This window comes from Haliotis cracherodii, unplaced genomic scaffold (genome assembly GCF_022045235.1).
Source record: "Haliotis cracherodii isolate W230 unplaced genomic scaffold, xgHalCrac1.p SCAF_3, whole genome shotgun sequence".
Taxonomy (NCBI): Eukaryota; Metazoa; Mollusca; class Gastropoda; order Lepetellida; family Haliotidae; genus Haliotis; species Haliotis cracherodii.
In genome coordinates, this window is record NW_027266286.1 from 489694 (window position 1) to 512740 (window position 23047).

Below are 23047 nucleotides of genomic sequence, written 5' to 3' on the forward strand. Positions count from 1 at the left end.
TATTCTTCAAGAATTTCTAATACTGGAAATACTTTACGAATCAGGAAGTTGTTTCTGAAAGAAGGAAACTCTAAGTATGAATAGTTGGTCGTGAACTTCTCAGCAATGTTATGCCTGACATACACTTGAACAAATGTTTATAATCCCCTTCTATATTGCAATTAACATCCTTGTTAATGAAACGAATGCATATGCTCCATTCATTTGAGGTGTACAGAAGGACCCTGGACGGTGCCACGCTAGTACGGAGCTCAAGCCAGCCATGACGTGGTGGCTTAGTACAGCTGCACTGGGGTGTCTTCTACTCGCGGAGCAAGTCACCATGTCCTCGAAAAAAGGTTAGTTAATCGTAACCTTGTGTACAGTGCTCGTATAGATCCAGCTCCAGTGAAGCGAAACATGAGAGTAACTTGTATCGACACTTTATTCGCCTTTACCAAATAGTGAAGATCCAGATTAAAACAGGTCTTCAGCAACCCATGCTAGAGGCGACTTACAGGATCGGGTGATCAGGCCCGCTGACTTTCCTAATTGCGTAGATCCATGCACATGATCACTGTCTGGTCCAGGCTCAATTATTTACATACCGCCTTCATACAGCTGCAATATTGCCGAGTGCTGTGTTAAACAAGAAACAAACACTTTTTACCAATATAATGTAGTACGTGTTATTGTTGCCCAGTCATGAAGCATAACCTACATTAATATATTTTAAGATCTCACAACGAAAACTGAGGGGATCTGTACCAGCTCTCCTTCTTCATCCCTGAATCTGACGTGTGAGACAGGGGAGATGCTCCATGTGATCAGTGTACAGTACCAGAACATGACCCCGAGTTGCGAGTCTCCACCTGGTGCCAGCTGTGTGTTCCTTCAAGAGACTCAGGCTGACAGTCTGTACACAGACTGTAACGGGGTGGCCACGTGTGAGATGGAGGTGCAGAAGTTCTGGGTGGACACAGTCTGTGGAGAGACAGCAACCTACCACGCTGTGATATCCTATGAATGTGTGTCTGGTAGGTATTATACATTTGTACCTTTATGAGTGTCTCAAACATCCGTACCAAGAATCACGTTTCTCAAGAATGTATGTGAACCTCTAAATCAGGAACTATAACTAACTTAAAGCGTGAGTATAACATAACTGGACAAAACACATGGTACCTGTCGTTATGAATGTGGTTCCAGCTGATCCCATCAACATCTGTAACAACGTTAACGTCACTGATGCCGCGACAGATGCAGATGTAACAGTGTTCCTCGTGTCTCCCGGCTATCCACGTGGTTTGACCTCGGCCGCTAACACGTGCATATGTGACGTCACAGGGTCCGACATGAATGTGACCATACTTGAATACTACATCTACCCAGTGGCCAGTATGTCCCTGACAGGAGACAACGAGACCTGGGATTCTGTGACAGCGGGAAGCTTAACCTACAACACTTTAGTCCTTGAAAACACAGAGAGGTTAGGAGTTATGTTTGATGGTAACCAACCTCCAGGAAAGGCAAGAAGAGGTGTTTGGATGAAGGTACAGGGTGAGCTTCATTTCATGCTAATAGTATCTGAATAGTCAAGTCATTTATTCCGTATAAATGGCCATGAGGCCAACAGTAAAACATGTGTAAAATATGGGACAATATTATGATACGGCGCCACTAACATGATTCTATTTTCTTTCACAATACATTCATATAATTTCTTATTTTAAAGACTTTATCAAGGAAAATACAGAGCTTAAGTAACTTATCATAATCAACCATGTTCAACAAGTTGATAAATTTAATCCACGACATCTAATTTTCAAACGTTCATCGCGAATCTAAACTTCATATTCATGTAACGCTAACCAGACTGTCATTAACTGTAGTTATTCTGATGGTTTAGCCACACACATCCTGCAATTGTGTCTGTTCCTGAATAATATATATATACATATTGAATGTAGATGCGGTCTTCTTGATATGAGAAGCTTACGTGCAAACTCATAAGGTGTTCCCGTGTATGACGTGCATCATCAAATGTAGCAGCATCTGAAGCATTGTCTGTATGTTCTCTTCCCCAGGCTCGACCACCCTGACGTTGACGTGCAACGATGGCCCATCTCCAGTGTTGTCCTCCACCAGACTTACACGGGGTGTGTACCTCACCTAACCTTCTTCCATTGATACGACTTACGACATTGCTATAATGTCTGGTAATTATGTAGTCAATCGCGACACCCAACCGATGGATGGGATTCTTCAGCAAGACATGAATGTTTACTGTGCCTACTTCCAAACACCAAACTCCTGGGACTTCCCTGGATAGCCGACACGACGTTTTCATTGCAATGTCGTGATTCATGGTCAAGTTGAGAAGGTGTGATAGTTTGGTTGTAAATACATAATTACAAGAAGTCTAATTCTGTTATGTAGGCCATCAGCCAATGTACACAGTGGTTACAATATTATCACATACATAATGTGTGATCGCTTGTTGGTAAATACATAATTACAAGAAGTTTATTTCTGTATTGTAGACCGCCTATTCTATCATAGATATACATAATGTGTGATCGCTTGTTGGTAAATACATAATATGAAGTATGAAGGCCCAAAACGTCTCAATCATGTGTCGTGACAAGGCAGATTATTGTTCTGTTTCATCAGACTCACCAGCGACTATATCAGCTACGTCAAGAAGACCACTTCAAGAAGTGACAGGTATGTGTGTGAGATAATATTTCATAAATGCGTCCCTTCTTTTAGAAATTGTAAATCAAATACAATTTTCAACATGTGTACTGCTTATGTCGGCGTCAATACCATTTCGTGCGTCATGTCTTGCAGAGTGCAGGGACAGTGAGCGAACTTTGACCCTTGTGTCCAGTGTGTGTGGAGTGGCCATCCTAATCCTACTGGTTGCTATTGTAGCTATCATCGTCTACTTGTAAGTAACAGTTACCATTCCCGTTAACTGTCCTTAACTGAGGGATATTTGAGCAATAATTGTGCAAACTGTGACACCAGCATGTGACTTGGCACAGTGGTAAAGCAACATAAGCAGCTAGTGCCCGTATAATAGGTGTCACGTGACTAATCCCTTTGAACTTACGTAATTACGTATTACTTATGTAATATGTCAGGATGTGTCTTGGACGTTTTACACTTGTCTCCCGAATATATCATCTGTGACAATGCTTGTCTTATCTTAGTATATGCAAACCCGGAAAAGGATGTTGGATAGTATCCCTGATAGTAACACATCCGCAATAATACCCGAAGCACCGGGACAGATTCTGGATGGATCAACTTTCAGTTCTCTGCCAGGGTGGCACACGTACGCCAGTCAGGCCACAAACAACTGTCAGTTCTCTGCCAGGGTGGCACACGTCCGCCAGGCAGGCCACAAACAACTGTCAGTTCTCTGCCAGAGTGGCACACGTCCGCCAGGCAGGCCTTCTTGTCCACAAACAACTGTCAGTTCTCTGCCAGGGTGGCACACGTCCGCCATTCAGGCCTTCTTGTCCACAAACAACTGACAGTTCTCTGCCAGGGTGGCACACGTCTGCCAGTCAGGCCTTCTTGTCCACAAACAACTGTCAGTTCTCTGCCAGGGTGGCACACGTACGCCAGTCAGGCCTTCTTGTCCACAAACAACTGTCAGTTCTCTGCCAGAGTGGCACACGTCCGCCAGGCATGCCACAAACAACTGTCAGTTCTCTGCCAGAGTGGCACACGTCCGCCAGGCAGGCCTTCTTGTCCACAAACAACTGTCAGTTCTCTGCCAGGGTGGCACACGTCCGCCAGTCAGGCCTTCTTGTCCACAAACAACTGTCAGTTCTCTGCCAGAGTGGCACACGTCCGCCAGTCAGGCCTTCTTGTCCACAAACAACTGTCAGTTCTCTGCCAGAGTGGCACACGTCCGCCAGGCAGGCCACAAACAACTGTCAGTTCTCTGCCAGAGTGTCACACGTCCGCCAGGCAGGCCTTCTTGTCCACAAACAACTGTCAGTTCTCTGCCAGGGTGGCACACGTCCGCCAGTCAGGCCTTCTTGTCCACAAACAACTGACAGTTCTTTGCCAGAGTGGCACACGTCCGCCAGTCAGGCCTTCTTGTCCACAAACAACTGTCAGTTCTCTGCCAGGGTGGCACACGTCCGCCAGTCAGGCCTTCTTGTACACAAACAACTGTCAGTTCTCTGCCCGGGTGGCACACGTCCGCCAGGCAGGCGTTCTTGTCCACAAACAACTGTCAGTTCTCTGCCAGAGTGGCACACGTCCGCCAGGCAGGCCTTCTTGTCCACACACAACTGTCAGTTCTCTGCCAGGGTGGCACACGTCCGTCAGTTAGGCCTTCTTGTCCACAAACAACTGTCAGTTCTCTGCCAGAGTGTCATATGTCCGCCAGTCAGGCCTTCTCGTCCACGAACAACTGTCAGTTCTCTGCCTGGGTGGCACACGTCCGCCAGTCAGGCCACAAACAACTGTCAGTTCTCTGCCAGAGTGGCACACGTCCGCCAGTCAGGCCACAAACAACTGTCAGTTCTCTGCCAGAGTGGCACACGTCCGCCAGTCGGGCCTTCTTGTCCACAAACAACTGTCAGTTCTCTGCCAGAGTGGCACACGTCCGCCAGTCGGGCCTTCTTGTCCACAAACAACTGTCAGTTCTCTGCCAGAGTGGCACACGTCCGCCAGTCAGGCCACAAACAACTGTCAGTTCTCTGTCAGAGTGGCACACGTCCGCCAGGCAGGTGTTCTTGTCCACAAACAACTGTCAGTTCTCTGCCAGAGTGGCACACGTCCGCCAGTCAGGCCACAAACAACTGTCAGTTCTCTGCCAGAGTGGCACACGTCCGTCAGTCAGGCCTGCTTGTCCACAAACAACTGTCAGTTCTCTGCCAGGGTGGCACACGTCTGCCAGTCAGGCCTTCTTGTCCACAAACAACTGTCAGTTCTCTGCCAGAGTGGCACACGTCCGCCAGTCAGGCCACAAACAACTGTCAGTTCTCTGCCAGAGTGGCACACGTCCGCCAGTCAGGCCACAAACAACTGTCAGTTCTCTGCCAGAGTGGCAAATGTCCGCCAGTCAGGCCTTCTTGTCCACAAACAACTGTCAGTTCTCTGCCAGAGTGGCACACGTCCGTCAGTCAGGCCTTCTCGTCCACAAACAACTGTCAGTTCTCTGCCCGGGGGGCACACGTCCGCCAGTCAGGCCACAAACAACTGTCAGTTCTCTGCCAGAGTGGCATACGTCCGCCAGTCAGGCCACAAACAACTGTCAGTTCTCTGCCAGAGTGGCACATGTCCGCCAGTCAGGCCCTCTTGTCCACAAACAACTGTCAGTTCTCTGCCAGGGTGGCACACGTCCGCCAGTCAGGCCACAAACAACTGTCAGTTCTCTGCCAGAGTGGCACACGTCCGCCAGGCAGGCCTTCTTGTCCACAAACAACTGTCAGTTCTCTGCCAGAGTGGCACACGTCCGCCAGTCAGGCCACAAACAACTGTCAGTTCTCTGCCAGAGTGGCACACGTCCGCCAGTCAGGCCTTCTTGTCCACAAACAACTGTCAGTTTTCTGCCAGGTAGGCACACGTCTGCCAGTCAGGCCTTCTTGTCCACAAACAACTGTCAGTTCTCTGCCAGAGTGGCACAAGTCCGCCAGTCAGGCCACAAACAACTGTCAGTTCTCTGCCAGAGTGGCACACGTCCGCCAGTCAGGCCACAAACAACTGTCAGTTCTCTGCCAGAGTGGCACACGTCCGCCAGGCAGGCCTTCTTGTCCGCACACAACTGTCAGTTATCTGCCAGAGTGGCACACGTCCGTCAGTCAGGCCTTCTTGTCCACAAACAACTGTCAGTTCTCTGCCTGGGTGGCACACGTCCGCCAGTCAGGCCACCAACAACTGTCAGTTGTCTGCCAGAGTGGCACACGTCCGCCAGTCAGGCCTTCTTGTCCAAAAACAACTGTCAGTTCTCTGCCAGAGTGGCACACGTCCGCCAGTCAGGCCACAAACAACTGTCAGTTCTCTGCCAGAGTGTCACACGTCCGCCAGGCAGGCCACACACAACTGTCAGTTCTCTGCCAGAGTGGCACACGTCTGCCAGTCTGGCCACAAACAACTGTCAGTTCTCTGCCAGAGTGGCACACGTCCGCCAGTCAGGCCTTCTTGTCCACAAACAACTGTCAGTTCTCTGCCAGGGTGGCACACGTCCGTCAGTCAGGCCCTCTTGTCCACAAACAACTGTCAGTTCTCTGCCAGGGTGGCACACGTCCGCCAGTCAGGCCACAAACAACTGTCAGTTCTCTGCCAGAGTGGCACACGTCCGCCAGTCAGGCCTTCTTGTCCACAAACAACTGTCAGTTCTCTGCCAGGGTGGCACACGTCTGCCAGTCAGGCCACAAACAACTGTCAGTTCTCTGCCAGAGTGGCACACGTCCGCCAGGCAGGCCTTCTTGTCCACACACAACTGTCAGTTCTCTGCCAGGGTGGCACACGTCCGTCAGTCAGGCCTTCTTGTCCACAAACAACTGTCAGTTCTCTGCCAGAGTGTCATACGTCCGCCAGTCAGGCCTTCTCGTCCACAAACAGCTGTCAGTTCTCTGCCAGAGTGGCACACGTCTGCCAGGCAGGCCTTCTTGTCCACAAACAACTGTCAGTTCTCTGCCAGGGTGGCACACGTCCGCCAGTCAGGCCTTCTTGTCCACAAACAACTGTCAGTTCTCTGCCAGAGTGGCACACGTCCGCCAGTCAGGCCACAAACAACTGTCAGTTCTCTGCCAGAGTGGCACACGTCCGCCAGTCAGGCCACAAACAACTGTCAGTTCTCTGCCAGAGTGTCATACGTCCGCCAGTCAGGCCTTCTCGTCCACAAACAACTGTCAGTTCTCTGCCCGGGTGGCACACGTCCGCCAGTCAGGCCACAAACAACTGTCAGTTCTCTGCCAGAGTGGCACACGTCCGCCAGTCAGGCCTTCTTGTCCACAAACAACTGTCAGTTCTCTGCCAGGGTGGCACACGTCCGCCAGTCAGACCACAAACAACTGTCAGTTCTCTGCCAGAGTGGCACACGTCCGCCAGGCAGGTGTTCTTGTCAACAAAGAACTGTCAGTTCTCTGCCAGAGTGGCACACGTCCGCCAGTCAGGCCACAAACAACTGTCAGTTCTCTGCCAGAGTGGCACACGTCCGCCAGTCAGGCCTTCTTGTCCACAAACAACTGTCAGTTTTCTGCCAGGTAGGCACACGTCCGCCAGTCAGGCCTTCTTGTCCACAAACAACTGTCAGTTCTCTGCCAGAGTGGCACACGTCCGCCAGTCAGGCCACAAACAACTGTCAGTTCTCTGCCAGAGTGGCACACGTCCGCCAGTCAGGCCACAAACAACTGTCAGTTCTCTGCCAGAGTGGCACACGTCCGCCAGGCAGGCCTTCTTGTCCGCACACAACTGTCAGTTCTCTGCCAGGGTGGCACACGTCCGTCAGTCAGGCCTTCTTGTCCACAAACAACTGTCAGTTCTCTGCCAGAGTGGCACACGTCCGCCAGTCAGGCCTTCTTGTCCACAAACAACTGTCAGTTCTCTGCCCGGGTGCCACACGTCCGCCAGTCAGGCCACCAACAACTGTCAGTTCTCTGCCAGAGTGGCACACGTCCGCCAGTCACGCCTTCTTGTCCACAAACAACTGTCAGTTCTCTGCCAGGGTGGCACACGTCTGCCAGTCAGACCACAAACAACTGTCAGTTCTCTGCCAGAGTGTCACACGTCCGCCAGGCTGGCCTTCTTGTCCACACACAACTGTCAGTTCTCTGCAAGGGGGGCACTCGTCCGTCAGTCAGGCCTTCTTGTCCACAAACAACTGTCAGTTCTTTGCCAGAGTGTCATACGTCCGCCAGTCAGGCCTTCTCGTCCACAAACAACTGTCAGTTCTCTGCCCGGGTGGCACACGTCCGCCAGTCAGGCCACAAACAACTGTCAGTTCTCTGCCAGAGTGGCACACGTCCGCCAGTCAGGCCACAAACAACTGTCAGATCTCTGCCAGAGTGGCACACGTCCGCCAGTCGGGCCTTCATGTCCACAAACAACTGTCAGTTCTCTGCCAGAGTGGCACACGTCCGCCATTCGGGCCTTCTTGTCCACAAACAACTGTCAGTTCTCTGCCAGGGTGGCACACGTCCGCCAGTCAGGCCACAAACAACTGTCAGTTCTCTGTCAGAGTGGCACACGTCCGCCAGTCAGGCCTTCTTGTCCACAAACAACTGTCAGTTCTCTGCCAGGGTGGCAAACGTCCGCCAGTCAGGCCACAAACAACTGTCTGTTCTCTGCTAGAGTGGCACACGTCCGCCAGGCAGGCGTTCTTGTCCACAAACAACTGTCAGTTCTCTGCCAGAGCGGCACACGTCCGCCAGTCAGGCCACAAACAACTGTCAGTTCTCTGCCAGAGTGGCACACGTCCGCCAGTCAGGCCACAAACAGCTGTCAGTTCTCTGCCAGAGTGGCACACGTCCGCCAGTCAGGCCTTCTTGTCCACAAACAACTGTCAGTTCTCTGCCCGGGTGGCACACGTCCTCCAGTCAGGCCACAAACAACTGTCAGTTCTCTGCCAGAGTGGCACACGTCCGCCAGTCAGGCCTTCTTGTCCAAAAACAACTGTCAGTTCTCTGCCAGAGTGGCACACGTCCGCCAGTCAGGCCACAAACAACTGTCAGTTCTCTGCCAGAGTGGCACACGTCCGCCAGGCAGGCCACAAACAACTGTCAGTTCTCTGCCAGAGTGGCACACGTCTGCCAGTCAGGCCACAAACAACTGTCAGTTCTCTGCCAGAGTGGCACACGTCCGCCAGTCAGGCCTTCTTGTCCACAAGCAACTGTCAGTTCTCTGCCAGGGTGGCACACGTCCGTCAGTCAGGCCCTCTTGTCCACAAACAACTGTCAGTTCTCTGCCAGGGTGGCACACGTCCGCCAGGCAGGCCACAAACAACTGTCAGTTCTCTGCCAGAGTGGCACACGTCCGCCAGTCAGGCCTTCTTGTCCACAAACAACTGTCAGTTCTCTGCCAGGGTGGCACACGTCTGCCAGTCAGGCCACAAACAGCTGTCAGTTGTCTGCCACAGTGGGACACGTCCGCCAGGCAGGCCTTCTTGTCCACACACAACTGTCAGTTCTCTGCCAGGGTGGCACACGTCCGTCAGTCAGGCCTTCTTGTCCACACACAACTGTCAGTTCTCTGCCAGAGTGTCATACGTCCGCCAGTCAGGCCTTCTCGTCCACAAACAACTGTCAGTTCTCTGCCAGAGTGGCACACGTCCGCCAGTCAGGCCACAAACAACTGTCAGTTCTCTGCCAGAGTGGCACACGTCCGCCAGTCGGGCCTTCTTGTCCACAAACAACTGTCAGTTCTCTGCCAGAGTGGCACACGTCCGCCAGTCAGGCCTTCTTGTCCACAAAGAACTGTCAGTTCTCTGCCAGGGTGGCACACGTCCGCCAGGCAGGCCACAAACAACTGTCAGTTCTCTGTCAGAGTGGCACACGTCCGCCAGGCAGGCGTTCTTGTCCACAAACAACTGTCAGTTCTCTGCCAGAGTGGCACACGTCCGCCAGTCAGGCCTCCTTGTCCACAAACAACTGTCAGTTCTCTGCCAGGGTGGCACACGTCCGCCAGTCAGGCCTTCTTGTCCACAAACAACTGTCAGTTCTCTGCCAGGGTGGCACACGTCCGCCAGTCAGGCCACAAACAACTGTCAGTTCTCTGCCAGAGTGGCACACGTCCGCCAGGCAGGCGTTCTTGTCCACAAACAACTGTCAGTTCTCTGCCAGAGCGGCACACGTCCGCCAGTCAGGCCACAAACAACTGTCAGTTCTCTGCCAGAGTGGCACACGTCCGCCAGTCAGGCCACAAACAGCTGTCAGTTCTCTGCCAGAGTGGCACACGTCCGCCAGGCAGGCCTTCTTGTCCGCACACAACTGTCAGTTCTCTGCCAGGGTGGCACACGTCCGTCAGTCAGTCCACAAACAACTGTCAGTTCTCTGCCAGACTGGCACACGTCCGCCAGTCAGGCCTTCTTGTCCACAAACAACTGTCAGTTCTCTGCCAGAGTGGCACACGTCCTCCAGTCAGGCCACAAACAACTGTCAGTTCTCTGCCAGAGTGGCACACGTCCGCCAGTCAGGCCTTCTTGTCCAAAAACAACTGTCAGTTCTCTGCCAGAGTGGCACACGTCCGCCAGTCAGGCCACAAACAACTGTCAGTTCTCTGCCAGAGTGGCACACGTCCGCCAGGCAGGCCACAAACAACTGTCAGTTCTCTGCCAGAGTGGCACACGTCTGCCAGTCAGGCCACAAACAACTGTCAGTTCTCTGCCAGAATGGCACACGTCCGCCAGTCAGGCCTTCTTGTCCACAAGCAACTGTCAGTTCTCTGCCAGGGTGGCACACGTCCGTCAGTCAGGCCCTCTTGTCCACAAACAACTGTCAGTTCTCTGCCAGGGTGGCACACGTCCGCCAGGCAGGCCACAAACAACTGTCAGTTCTCTGCCAGAGTGGCACACGTCCGCCAGTCAGGGATTCTTGTCCACAAACAACTGTCAGTTCTCTGCCAGGGTGGCACACGTCTGCCAGTCAGGCCACAAACAGCTGTCAGTTGTCTGCCACAGTGGGACACGTCCGCCAGGCAGGCCATCTTGTCCACACACAACTGTCAGTTCTCTGCCAGGGTGGCACACGTCCGTCAGTCAGGCCTTCTTGTCCACACACAACTGTCAGTTCTCTGCCAGAGTGTCATACGTCCGCCAGTCAGGCCTTCTCGTCCACAAACAACTGTCAGTTCTCTGCCAGAGTGGCACACGTCCGCCAGTCAGGCCACAAACAACTGTCAGTTCTCTGCCAGAGTGGCACACGTCCGCCAGTCGGGCCTTCTTGTCCACAAACAACTGTCAGTTCTCTGCCAGAGTGGCACACGTTTGCCAGTCAGGCCTTCTTGTCCACAAAGAACTGTCAGTTCTCTGCCAGGGTGGCACACGTCCGCCAAGCAGGCCACAAACAACTGTCAGTTCTCTGTCAGAGTGGCACACGTCCGCCAGGCAGGCGTTCTTGTCCACAAACAACTGTCAGTTCTCTGCCAGAGTGGCACACGTCCGCCAGTCAGGCCTCCTTGTCCACAAACAACTGTCAGTTCTCTGCCAGGGTGGCACACGTCCGCCAGTCAGGCCTTCTTGTCCACAAACAACTGTCAGTTCTCTGCCAGGGTGGCACACGTCCGCCAGTCAGGCCACAAACAACTGTCAGTTCTCTGCCAGAGTGGCACACGTCCGCCAGTCAGGCCTTCTTGTCCAAAAACAACTGTCAGTTCTCTGCCCGGGTGGCACACGTCCGCTAGTCAGGCCACAAACAACTGTCAGTTCTCTGCCAGAGTGGCACACGTCCGCCAGTCAGGCCACAAACAACTGTCAGTTCTCTGCCAGGGTGGCACACGTCCGCCAGTCAGGCCTTCTTGTCCACAAACAACTGTCAGTTCTCTGCCCGGGTGCCACACGTCCGCCAGTCAGGCCACCAACAACTGTCAGTTCTCTGCCAGAGTGGCACACGTCCGCCAGTCACGCCTTCTTGTCCACAAACAACTGTCAGTTCTCTGCCAGGGTGGCACACGTCTGCCAGTCAGGCCACAAACAACTGTCAGTTCTCTGCCAGAGTGTCACACGTCCGCCAGGCTGGCCTTCTTGTCCACACACAACTGTCAGTTTTCTGCAAGGGGGGCACTCGTCCGTCAGTCAGGCCTTCTTGTCCACAAACAACTGTCAGTTCTTTGCCAGAGTGTCATACGTCCGCCAGTCAGGCCTTCTCGTCCACAAACAACTGTCAGTTCTCTGCCCGGGTGGCACACGTCCGCCAGTCAGGCCACAAACAACTGTCAGTTCTCTGCCAGAGTGGCACACGTCCGCCAGTCAGGCCACAAACAACTGTCAGATCTCTGCCAGAGTGGCACACGTCCGCCAGTCGGGCCTTCTTGTCCACAAACAACTGTCAGTTCTCTGCCAGAGTGGCACACGTCCGCCATTCGGGCCTTCTTGTCCACAAACAACTGTCAGTTCTCTGCCAGGGTGGCACACGTCCGCCAGTCAGGCCACAAACAACTGTCAGTTCTCTGTCAGAGTGGCACATGTCCGCCAGTCAGGCCTTCTTGTCCACAAACAACTGTCAGTTCTCTGCCAGGGTGGCACACGTCCGCCAGTCAGGCCACAAACAACTGTCTGTTCTCTGCTAGAGTGGCACACGTCCGCCAGTCAGGCGTTCTTGTCCACAAACAACTGTCAGTTCTCTGCCAGAGTGGCACACGTCCGCCAGTCAGGCCACAAACAACTGTCAGTTCTCTGCCAGAGTGGCACACGTCCGCCAGTCAGGCCACAAACAACTGTCAGTTCTCTGCCAGAGTGGCACACGTTCGCCAGGCAGGCCTTCTTGTCCGCACACAACTGTCAGTTCTCTGCCAGGGTGGCACACGTCCGTCAGTCAGGCCACAAACAACTGTCAGTTCTCTGCCAGACTGGCACATGTCCGCCAGTCAGGCCTTCTTGTCCACAAACAACTGTCAGTTCTCTGCCCGGGTGGCACACGTCCTCCAGTCAGGCCACAAACAACTGTCAGTTCTCTGCCAGAGTGGCACACGTCCGCCAGTCAGGCCTTCTTGTCCAAAAACAACTGTCAGTTCTCTGCCAGAGTGGCACACGTCCGCCAGTCAGGCCACAAACAACTGTCAGTTCTCTGCCAGAGTGGCACACGTCCGCCAGGCAGGCCACAAACAACTGTCAGTTCTCTGCCAGAGTGGCACACGTCTGCCAGTCAGGCCACAAACAACTGTCAGTTCTCTGCCAGAGTGGCACACGTCCGCCAGTCAGGCCTTCTTGTCCACAAGCAACTGTCAGTTCTCTGCCAGGGTGGCACACGTCTGCCAGTCAGGCCACAAACAACTGTCAGTTGTCTGCCACAGTGGGACACGTCCGCCAGGCAGGCCTTCTTGTCCACACACAACTGTCAGTTCTCTGCCAGGGTGGCACACGTCTGCCAGTCAGGCCACAAACAACTGTCAGTTGTCTGCCACAGTGGGACACGTCCGCCAGGCAGGCCTTCTTGTCCACACACAACTGTCAGTTCTCTGCCAGGGTGGCACACGTCCGTCAGTCAGGCCTTCTTGTCCACACACAACTGTCAGTTCTCTGCCAGAGTGTCATACGTCCGCCAGTCAGGCCTTCTCGTCCACAAACAACTGTCAGTTCTCTGCCAGAGTGGCACACGTCCGCCAGTCAGGCCACAAACAACTGTCAGTTCTCTGCCAGAGTGGCACACGTCCGCCAGTCGGGCCTTCTTGTCCACAAACAACTGTCAGTTCTCTGCCAGGGTGGCACACGTCCGCCAGTCAGGCCTTCTTGTCCACAAACAACTGTCAGTTCTCTGCCAGGGTGGCACACGTCCGCCAGTCAGGCCACAAACAACTGTCAGTTCTCTGCCAGAGTGGCACACGTCCGCCAGTCAGGCCTTCTTGTCCACAAACAACTGTCAGTTCTCTGCCCGGGTGGCACACGTCCGCTAGTCAGGCCACAAACAACTGTCAGTTCTCTGCCAGAGTGGCACACGTCCGCCAGTCAGGCCACAAACAACTGCCAGTTCTCTGCCAGGGTGGCACACGTCCGCCAGTCAGGCCTTCTTGTCCACAAACAACTGTCAGTTCTCTGCCAGGGTGGCACACGTCCTCCAGTCAGGCCACAAACAACTGTCAGTTCTCTGCCAGAGTGGTACACGTCTGCCAGTCTGGCCACAAACAACTGTCAGTTCTCTGCCAGAGTGGCACACGTCCGCCAGGCAGGCCACAAACAAATGTCAGTTCTCTGCCAGAGTGGTACACGTCTGCCAGTCTGGCCACAAACAACTGTCAGTTCTCTGCCAGAGTGGCACACGTCCGCCACTCAGGCCTTCTTGTCCACAAACAACTGTCAGTTCTCTGCCAGGGTGGCACACGTCCGTCAGTCAGGCCCTCTTGTCCACAAACAACTGTCAGTTCTCTGCCAGGGTGGCACACGTCCGCCAGTCAGGCCTTCTTGTCCACAAACAACTGTCAGTTCTCTGCCAGGGTGGCACACGTCTGCCAGTCAGGCCACAAACAACTGTCAGTTCTCTGCCACAGTGGGACACGTCCGCCAGGCAGGCCTTCTTGTCCACACACAACTGTCAGTTCTCTGCCAGGGTGGCACACGTCCGTCAGTCAGGCCTTCTTGTCCACACACAACTGTCAGTTCTCTGCCAGAGTGTCATACGTCCGCCAGTCAGGCCTTCTCGTCCACAAACAACTGTCAGTTCTCTGCCAGAGTGGCACACGTCCGCCAGTCAGGCCACAAACAACTGTCAGTTCTCTGCCAGAGTGGCACACGTCCGCCAGTCGTGCCTTCTTGTCCACAAACAACTATCAGTTCTCTGCCAGAGTGGCACACGTCCGCCAGTCAGGCCTTCTTGTCCACAAAGAACTGTCAGTTCTCTGCCAGGGTGGCACACGTCCGCCAGGTAGGCCACAAACAACTGTCAGTTCTCTGTCAGAGTGGCACACGTCCGCCAGGCAGGCGTTCTTGTCCACAAACAACTGTCAGTTCTCTGCCAGAGTGGCACACATCCGCCAGTCAGGCCACAAACAACTGTCAGTTCTCTGCCAGAGTGGCACACGTCCGCCAGTCAGGCCTTCTTGTCCACAAACAACTGTCAGTTCTCTGCCAGAGTGGCACACGTCCGCCAGTCAAGCCACAAACAACTGTCAGTTCTCTGCCAGAGTGGCACACGTCCGCCAGTCAGGCCACAAACAGCTGTCAGTTCTCTGCCAGAGTGGCACACGTCCGCCAGGGAGGCCTTCTTGTCCGCACAAAACTGTCAGTTCTCTGCCAGGGTGGCATACGTCCGTCAGTCAGGCCTCCTTGTCCACAAACAACTGTCAGTTCTCTGCCAGGGTGGCACACGTCCGCCAGTCAGGCCTTCTTGTCCACAAACAACTGTCAGTTCTCTGCCCGGGTGGCACACGTCCGCCAGTCAGGCCACAAACAACTGTCAGTTCTCTGCCAGAGTGGCACACTTCCGCCAGTCAGGCCTTCTTGTCCAAAAACAACTGTCAGTTCTCTGCCCGGGTGGCACACGTCCGCCAGTCAGGCCACAAACAACTGTCAGTTCTCTGCCAGAGTGGCACACGTCCGCCAGTCAGGCCACAAACAACTGTCAGTTCTCTGTCAGAGTGGCACACGTCCGCCAGTCAGGCCTTCTTGTCCACAAACAACTGTCAGTTCTCTGCCAGGGTGGCACACGTCCGCCAGTCAGGCCACAAACAACTGTCTGTTCTCTGCTAGAGTGGCACACGTCCGCCAGGCAGGCGTTCTTGTCCACAAACAACTGTCAGTTCTCTGCCAGAGCGGCACACGTCCGCCAGTCAGGCCACAAACAACTGTCAGTTCTCTGCCAGAGTGGCACACGTCCGCCAGTCAGGCCACAAACAGCTGTCAGTTCTCTGCCAGAGTGGCACACGTCCGCCAGGCAGGCTTTCTTGTCCGCACACAACTGTCAGTTCTCTGCCAGGGTGGCACACGTCCGTCAGTCAGGCCACAAACAACTGTCAGTTCTCTGCCAGACTGGCACACGTCCGCCAGTCAGGCCTTCTTGTCCACAAACAACTGTCAGTTCTCTGCCCGGGTGGCACACGTCCTCCAGTCAGGCCACAAACAACTGTCAGTTCTCTGCCAGAGTGGCACACGTCCGCCAGTCAGGCCTTCTTGTCCAAAAACAACTGTCAGTTCTCTGCCAGAGTGGCACACGTCCGCCAGTCAGGCCACAAACAACTGTCAGTTCTCTGCCAGAGTGGCACACGTCCGCCAGGCAGGCCACAAACAACTGTCAGTTCTCTGCCAGAGTGGCACACGTCTGCCAGTCAGGCCACAAACAACTGTCAGTTCTCTGCCAGAGTGTCACACGTCCGCCAGGCTGGCCTTCTTGTCCACAAGCAACTGTCAGTTCTCTGCCAGGGTGGCACACGTCCGTCAGTCAGGCCCTCTTGTCCACAAACAACTGTCAGTATTCTGCCAGGGTGGCACACGTCCGCCAGGCAGGCCACAAACAACTGTCAGTTCTCTGCCAGAGTGGCACACGTCCGCCAGTCAGGCCTTCTTGTCCACAAACAACTGTCAGTTCTCTGCCAGGGTGGCACACGTCTGCCAGTCAGGCCACAAACAACTGTCAGTTCTCTGCCACAGTGGGACACGTCCGCCAGGCAGGCCTTCTTGTCCACACACAACTGTCAGTTCTCTGCCAGGGTGGCACACGTCCGTCAGTCAGGCCTTCTTGTCCACACACAACTGTCAGTTCTCTGCCAGAGTGTCATACGTCCGCCAGTCAGGCCTTCTCGTCCACAAACAACTGTCAGTTCTCTGCCAGAGTGGCACACGTCCGCCAGTCAGGCCACAAACAACTGTCAGTTCTCTGCCAGAGTGGCACACGTCCGCCAGTCGGGCCTTCTTGTCCACAAACAACTGTCAGTTCTCTGCCAGAGTGGCACACGTCCGCCAGTCAGGCCTTCTTGTCCACAAAGAACTGTCAGTTCTCTGCCAGGGTGGCACACGTCCGCCAGGCAGGCCACAAACAACTGTCAGTTCTCTGTCAGAGTGGCACACGTCCGCCAGGCAGGCGTTCTTGTCCACAAACAACTGTCAGTTCTCTGCCAGAGTGGCACACGTCCGCCAGTCAGGCCTCCTTGTCCACAAACAACTGTCAGTTCTCTGCCAGGGTGGCACACGTCCGCCAGTCAGGCCTTCTTGTCCACAAACAACTGTCAGTTCTCTGCCAGAGTGGCACACGTCCGCCAGTCAGGCCTTCTTGTCCAAAAACAACTGTCAGTTCTCTGCCCGGGTGGCACACGTCCGCTAGTCAGGCCACAAACAACTGTCAGTTCTCTGCCAGAGTGGCACACGTCCGCCAGTCAGGCCACAAACAACTGTCAGTTCTCTGCCAGGGTGGCACACGTCCGCCAGTCAGGCCTTCTTGTCCACAAACAACTGTCAGTTCTCTGCCAGGGTGGCACACGTCCTCCAGTCAGGCCACAAACAACTGTCAGTTCTCTGCCAGAGTGGCACACGTCCGCCAGGCAGGCCACAAACAACTGTCAGTTCTCTGCCAGAGTGGTACACGTCTGCCAGTCTGGCCACAAACAACTGTCAGTTCTCTGCCAGAGTGGCATACGTCCGCCACTCTGGCCTTCTTGTCCACAAACAACTGTCAGTTCTCTGCCAGGGTGGCACACGTCCGTCAGTCAGGCCCTCTTGTCCACAAACAACTGTCAGTTCTCTGCCAGGGTGGCACACGTCCGCCAGTCAGGCCTTCTTGTCCACAAACAACTGTCAGTTCTCTGCCAGGGTGGCACACGTCTGCCAGTCAGGCCACAAACAACTGTCAGTTCTCTGCCACAGTGGGACACGTCCGCCAGGCAGGCCTTCTTGTCCACACACAACTGTCAGTTCTCTGCCAGGGTGGCACACGTCCGTCAGTCAGGCCTTCTTGTCCACACACAACTGTCAGTTCTCTGCCAGAGTGTCATACGTCCGCCAGTCAGGCCTTCTCGTCCACAAACAACTGTCAGTTCTCTGCCAGAGTGGCACACGTCCGCCAGTCAGGCCACAAACAACTGTCAGTTCTCTGCCAGAGTGGCACACGTCCGCCAGTCGGGCCTTCTTGTCCACAAACAACTGTCAGTTCTCTGCCAGAGTGGCACACGTCCGCCAGTCAGGCCTTCTTGTCCACAAAGAACTGTCAGTTCTCTGCCAGGGTGGCACACGTCCGCCAGGTAGGCCACAAACAACTGTCAGTTCTCTGTCAGAGTGGCACACGTCCGCCAGGCAGGCGTTCTTGTCCACAAACAACTGTCAGTTCTCTGCCAGAGTGGCACACATCCGCCAGTCAGGCCACAAACAACTGTCAGTTCTCTGCCAGAGTGGCACACGTCCGCCAGTCAGGCCTTCTTGTCCACAAACAACTGTCAGTTCTCTGCCAGAGTGGCACACGTCCGCCAGTCAGGCCACAAACAACTGTCAGTTCTCTGCCAGAGTGGCACACGTCCGCCAGTCAGGCCACAAACAGCTGTCAGTTCTCTGCCAGAGTGGCACACGTCCGCCAGGGAGGCCTTCTTGTCCGCACAAAACTGTCAGTTCTCTGCCAGGGTGGCACACGTCCGTCAGTCAGGCCTCCTTGTCCACAAACAACTGTCAGTTCTCTGCCAGGGTGGCACACGTCCGCCAGTCAGGCCTTCTTGTCCACAAACAACTGTCAGTTCTCTGCCCGGGTGGCACACGTCCGCCAGTCAGGCCACAAACAACTGTCAGTTCTCTGCCAGAGTGGCACACTTCCGCCAGTCAGGCCTTCTTGTCCAAAAACAACTGTCAGTTCTCTGCCCGGGTGGCACACGTCCGCCAGTCAGGCCACAAACAACTGTCAGTTCTCTGCCAGAGTGGCACACGTCCGCCAGTCAGGCCACAAACAACTGTCAGTTCTCTGTCAGAGTGGCACACGTCCGCCAGTCAGGCCTTCTTGTCCACAAACAACTGTCAGTTCTCTGCCAGGGTGGCACACGTCCGCCAGTCAGGCCACAAACAACTGTCTGTTCTCTGCTAGAGTGGCACACGTCCGCCAGGCAGGCGTTCTTGTCCACAAACAACTGTCAGTTCTCTGCCAGAGCGGCACACGTCCGCCAGTCAGGCCACAAACAACTGTCAGTTCTCTGCCAGAGTGGCACACGTCCGCCAGTCAGGCCACAAACAGCTGTCAGTTCTCTGCCAGAGTGGCACACGTCCGCCAGGCAGGCCTTCTTGTCCGCACACAACTGTCAGTTCTCTGCCAGGGTGGCACACGTCCGTCAGTCAGGCCACAAACAACTGTCAGTTCTCTGCCAGACTGGCACACGTCCGCCAGTCAGGCCTTCTTGTCCACAAACAACTGTCAGTTCTCTGCCCGGGTGGCACACGTCCTCCAGTCAGGCCACAAACAACTGTCAGTTCTCTGCCAGAGTGGCACACGTCCGCCAGTCAGGCCTTCTTGTCCAAAAACAACTGTCAGTTCTCTGCCAGAGTGGCACACGTCCGCCAGTCAGGCCACAAACAACTGTCAGTTCTCTGCCAGAGTGGCACACGTCCGCCAGGCAGGCCACAAACAACTGTCAGTTCTCTGCCAGAGTGGCACACGTCTGCCAGTCAGGCCACAAACAACTGTCAGTTCTCTGCCAGAGTGTCACACGTCCGCCAGGCTGGCCTTCTTGTCCACAAGCAACTGTCAGTTCTCTGCCAGGGTGGCACACGTCCGTCAGTCAGGCCTTCTTGTCCACAAACAACTGTCAGTTCTCTGCCAGGGTGGCACACGTCTGCCAGTCAGGCCACAAACAACTGTCAGTTCTCTGCCACAGTGGGACACGTCCGCCAGGCAGGCCTTCTTGTCCACACACAACTGTCAGTTCTCTGCCAGGGTGGCACACGTCCGTCAGTCAGGCCTTCTTGTCCACACACAACTGTCAGTTCTCTGCCAGAGTGGCACACGTCCGCCAGTCAGGCCACAAACAACTGTCAGTTCTCTGCCAGAGTGGCACACGTCCGCCAGTCGGGCCTTCTTGTCCACAAACAACTGTCAGTTCTCTGCCAGAGTGGCACACGTCCGCCAGTCAGGCCTTCTTGTCCACAAAGAACTGTCAGTTCTCTGCCAGGGTGGCACACGTCCGCCAGGCAGGCCACAAACAACTGTCAGTTCTCTGTCAGAGTGGCACACGTCCGCCAGGCAGGCGTTCTTGTCCACAAACAACTGTCAGTTCTCTGCCAGAGTGGCACACGTCCGCCAGTCAGGCCTCCTTGTCCACAAACAACTGTCAGTTCTCTGCCAGGGTGGCACACGTCCGCCAGTCAGGCCTTCTTGTCCACAAACAACTGTCAGTTCTCTGCCAGGGTGGCACACGTCCGCCAGTCAGGCCACAAACAACTGTCAGTTCTCTGCCAGAGTGGCACACGTCCGCCAGTCAGGCCTTCTTGTCCAAAAACAACTGTCAGTTCTCTGCCCGGGTGGCACACGTCCGCTAGTCAGGCCACAAACAACTGTCAGTTCTCTGCCAGAGTGGCACACGTCCGCCAGTCAGGCCACAAACAACTGTCAGTTCTCTGCCAGGGTGGCACACGTCCGCCAATCAGGCCTTCTTGTCCACAAACAACTGTCAGTTCTCTGCCAGGGTGGCACACGTCCTCCAGTCAGGCCACAAACAACTGTCAGTTCTCTGCCAGAGTGGCACACGTCCGCCAGGCAGGCCACAAACAACTGTCAGTTCTCTGCCAGAGTGGTACACGTCTGCCAGTCTGGCCACAAACAACTGTCAGTTCTCTGCCAGAGTGGCATACGTCCGCCACTCAGGCCTTCTTGTCCACAAACAACTGTCAGTTCTCTGCCAGGGTGGCACACGTCCGTCAGTCAGGCCCTCTTGTCCACAAACAACTGTCAGTTCTCTGCCAGGGTGGCACACGTCCGCCAGTCAGGCCTTCTTGTCCACAAACAACTGTCAGTTCTCTGCCAGAGTGGCACACGTCCGCCAGTCAGGCCTTCTTGTCCACAAACAACTGTCAGTTCTCTGCCCGGGTGGCACACGTCCGCCAGTCAGGCCACAAACAACTGTCAGTTCTCTGCCAGAGTGGCACACGTCCGCCAGTCAGGCCTTCTTGTCCACAAACAACTGTCAGTTCTCTGCCAGAGTGGCACACGTCCGCCAGTCAGGCCACAAACAACTGTCAGTTCTCTGCCAGAGTGGCACACGTCCGCCAGGCAGGCCACAAACAACTGTCAGTTCTCTGCCAGAGTGGCACACGTCTGCCAGTCAGGCCACAAACAACTGTCAGTTCTCTGCCAGAGTGGCACACGTCCGCCAGTCAGGCGTTCTTGTCCACAAACAACTGTCAGTTCTCTGCCAGGGTGGCACACGTCCGTCAGTCAGGCCCTCTTGTCAACAAACAACTGTCAGTTCTCTGCCAGGGTGGCACACATCCGCCAGGCAGGCCACAAACAACTGTCAGTTCTCTGCCAGAGTGGCACACGTCCGCCAGTCAGGCCTTCTTGTCCACAAACAACTGTCAGTTCTCTGCCAGGGTGGCACACGTCTGCCAGTCAGGCCACAAACAACTGTCAGTTCTCTGCCAGAGTGGCACACGTCCGCCAGGCAGGCCTACTTGTCCACACACAACTGTCAGTTCTCTGCCAGAGTGGCACACGTCCGTCAGTCAGGCCTTCTTGTCCACAAACAACTGTCAGTTCTCTGCCAGGGTGGCACACGTCCGCCAGTGAGGCCACAAACAACTGTCAGTTCTCTGCCAGAGTTGCACACGTCCGCCAGTCAGGCCTTCTCGTCCACAAACAACTGTCAGTTCTCTGCCCGGGTTGCACACGTCCGCCAGTCAGGCCACAAACAACTGTAAGTTCTCTGCCAGAGTGGCACACGTCCGCCAGTCAGGCCACAAACAACTGTCAGTTCTCTGCCAGAGTGGCACACGTCCGCCAATCGGGCCCTCTTGTCCACAAACAACTGTCAGTTCTCTGCCAGAGTAGCACACGTCCGCCAGTCAGTCCTTCTTGTCCACAAACAACTGTCAGTTCTCTGCCAGGGTGGCACACGTCCGCCAGTCAGGCCACAAACCACTGTCAGTTCTCTGCCAGAGTGGCACACGTCCGCCAGGCAGGCGTTCTTGTCCACAAACAACTGTCAGTTCTCTGCCAGAGTGGCACACGTCTGCCAGTCAGGCCTTCTTGTCCACAAACAACTGTCACTTCTCTGCCAGGGTGGCACACGTCCGCCAGTCAGGCCACAAATAACTGTCAGTTCTCTGCCAGAGTGTCACACGTCCGCCAGTCAGGCCACAAACAACTGTCAGTTCTCTGCCAGAGTGGCACACGTCTGCCAGTCAGGCCTTCTTGTCCACAAACAACTGTCAGTTCTCTGCCAGAGTGGCACCCGTCTGCCAGTCAGGCCTTCTTGTCCACAAACAACTGTCAGTTCTCTGCCAGGGTGGCACACGTACGCCAGTCAGCCCTTCTCGTCCACAAACAACTGTCAGTATCCCGGACACGAACAATGTCATTGATCCGATTAAAGAAATATTTCCCTGGGTTAACAGTACAGAAAGAATTATGTTTGAAGAGAATTGTACATCATACCAAAAGACGTTTTAAGATGGTACTTATTGTTACCCTGTCTGGCGTTCGCGGTAAGGGGCTAAAAGAAGGACTGGTCGGATCGGAGTCAGTATACTGTGTCATGAGTGGGGTATTCATGTTAAACTGCGGCATGGTAACTCAGTGAGCTAGCACTATAAATCGGCATCAGTCCGGACTAGTACAATCAGCCACACAAACACACACACGTTCATGCACGTCGCTATATAAGTGCAATAATCTTGGACGCGACGTTATACCCCATTTCACCTCACCTCATATTGTTGTAGTTGTAAGCTCATAAAGTACAGCTATAAGAGTTTTCTCCTTTAAAAGTTATATGTTTTATTTCAGCAAGTCAATTAAACCATCCAGGAATACCGCAGTGGTACCTGATCAGACAGACGAGGAGCCTACGTACTCACAACTAGGTCACGTGGGGCAGTCAGGTGATCACACCGAGTCTGCGAGGCCTTACAGCGGTTTAATGGACACGACATATAGCACTGTCTTCAGCACTGAACAAAGTCTTGTTGTCTTCTCGGACCATGTCCACTATACCAGCATACAGGATGTCCACGGGTATGCGAAGGTCAATATAAACTCGTAGCGGCTTCACTGAACTGACAGGTGTCCGTAAGCACCAATGCCATAACGTGTGAAGCCCATTTCTGGTGTCGACCGCCGTGATATTGCTGGAATATTGCTAAAAGCGGCGTAAAACCACTCACTCACTCACTCACTCACTCACTCACTCAACGCAACAACAAAACCAGGATAAACAGACTTCACAACAACCATGAACAAGGGGAAGTTACTCGTGTGACATACACATGGATGAA

The 23047-nt window shown here is 54.4% G+C and overlaps 1 protein-coding gene across 1 annotated transcript; it reads left to right on the forward strand.

The window, feature by feature from the left end:
* The first annotated feature begins 745 nt into the window (after nt 1-745).
* LOC139476096 (uncharacterized) lies at nt 746-22815 on the forward strand. Its single transcript, XM_071259346.1, has 6 exons — nt 746-1016; nt 1189-1539; nt 2067-2138; nt 2653-2706; nt 2833-2932; nt 22560-22815. The coding sequence occupies exons 1-6, from the start codon at nt 794-796 to the stop codon at nt 22813-22815; spliced, it is 1056 nt and encodes a 351-aa protein (XP_071115447.1). The 5' UTR covers nt 746-793.
* The last annotated feature ends 232 nt before the right edge of the window (nt 22816-23047 follow it).

What these genes read in the sequence shown, in the direction of transcription:
- LOC139476096 (XM_071259346.1), top strand. Translation starts at nt 794, where the DNA reads ATGCTCCATGTGATCAGTGTACAGTACCAGAACATGACCCCGAGTTGC. An exon ending in ATCCTATGAATGTGTGTCTG is followed by an intron (nt 1,017 to 1,188) that starts GTAGGTATTATA and finishes ATGTGGTTCCAG; the next exon opens with CTGATCCCATCAACATCTGT. An exon ending in CTCCACCAGACTTACACGGG is followed by an intron (nt 2,139 to 2,652) that starts GTGTGTACCTCA and finishes CTGTTTCATCAG; the next exon opens with ACTCACCAGCGACTATATCA.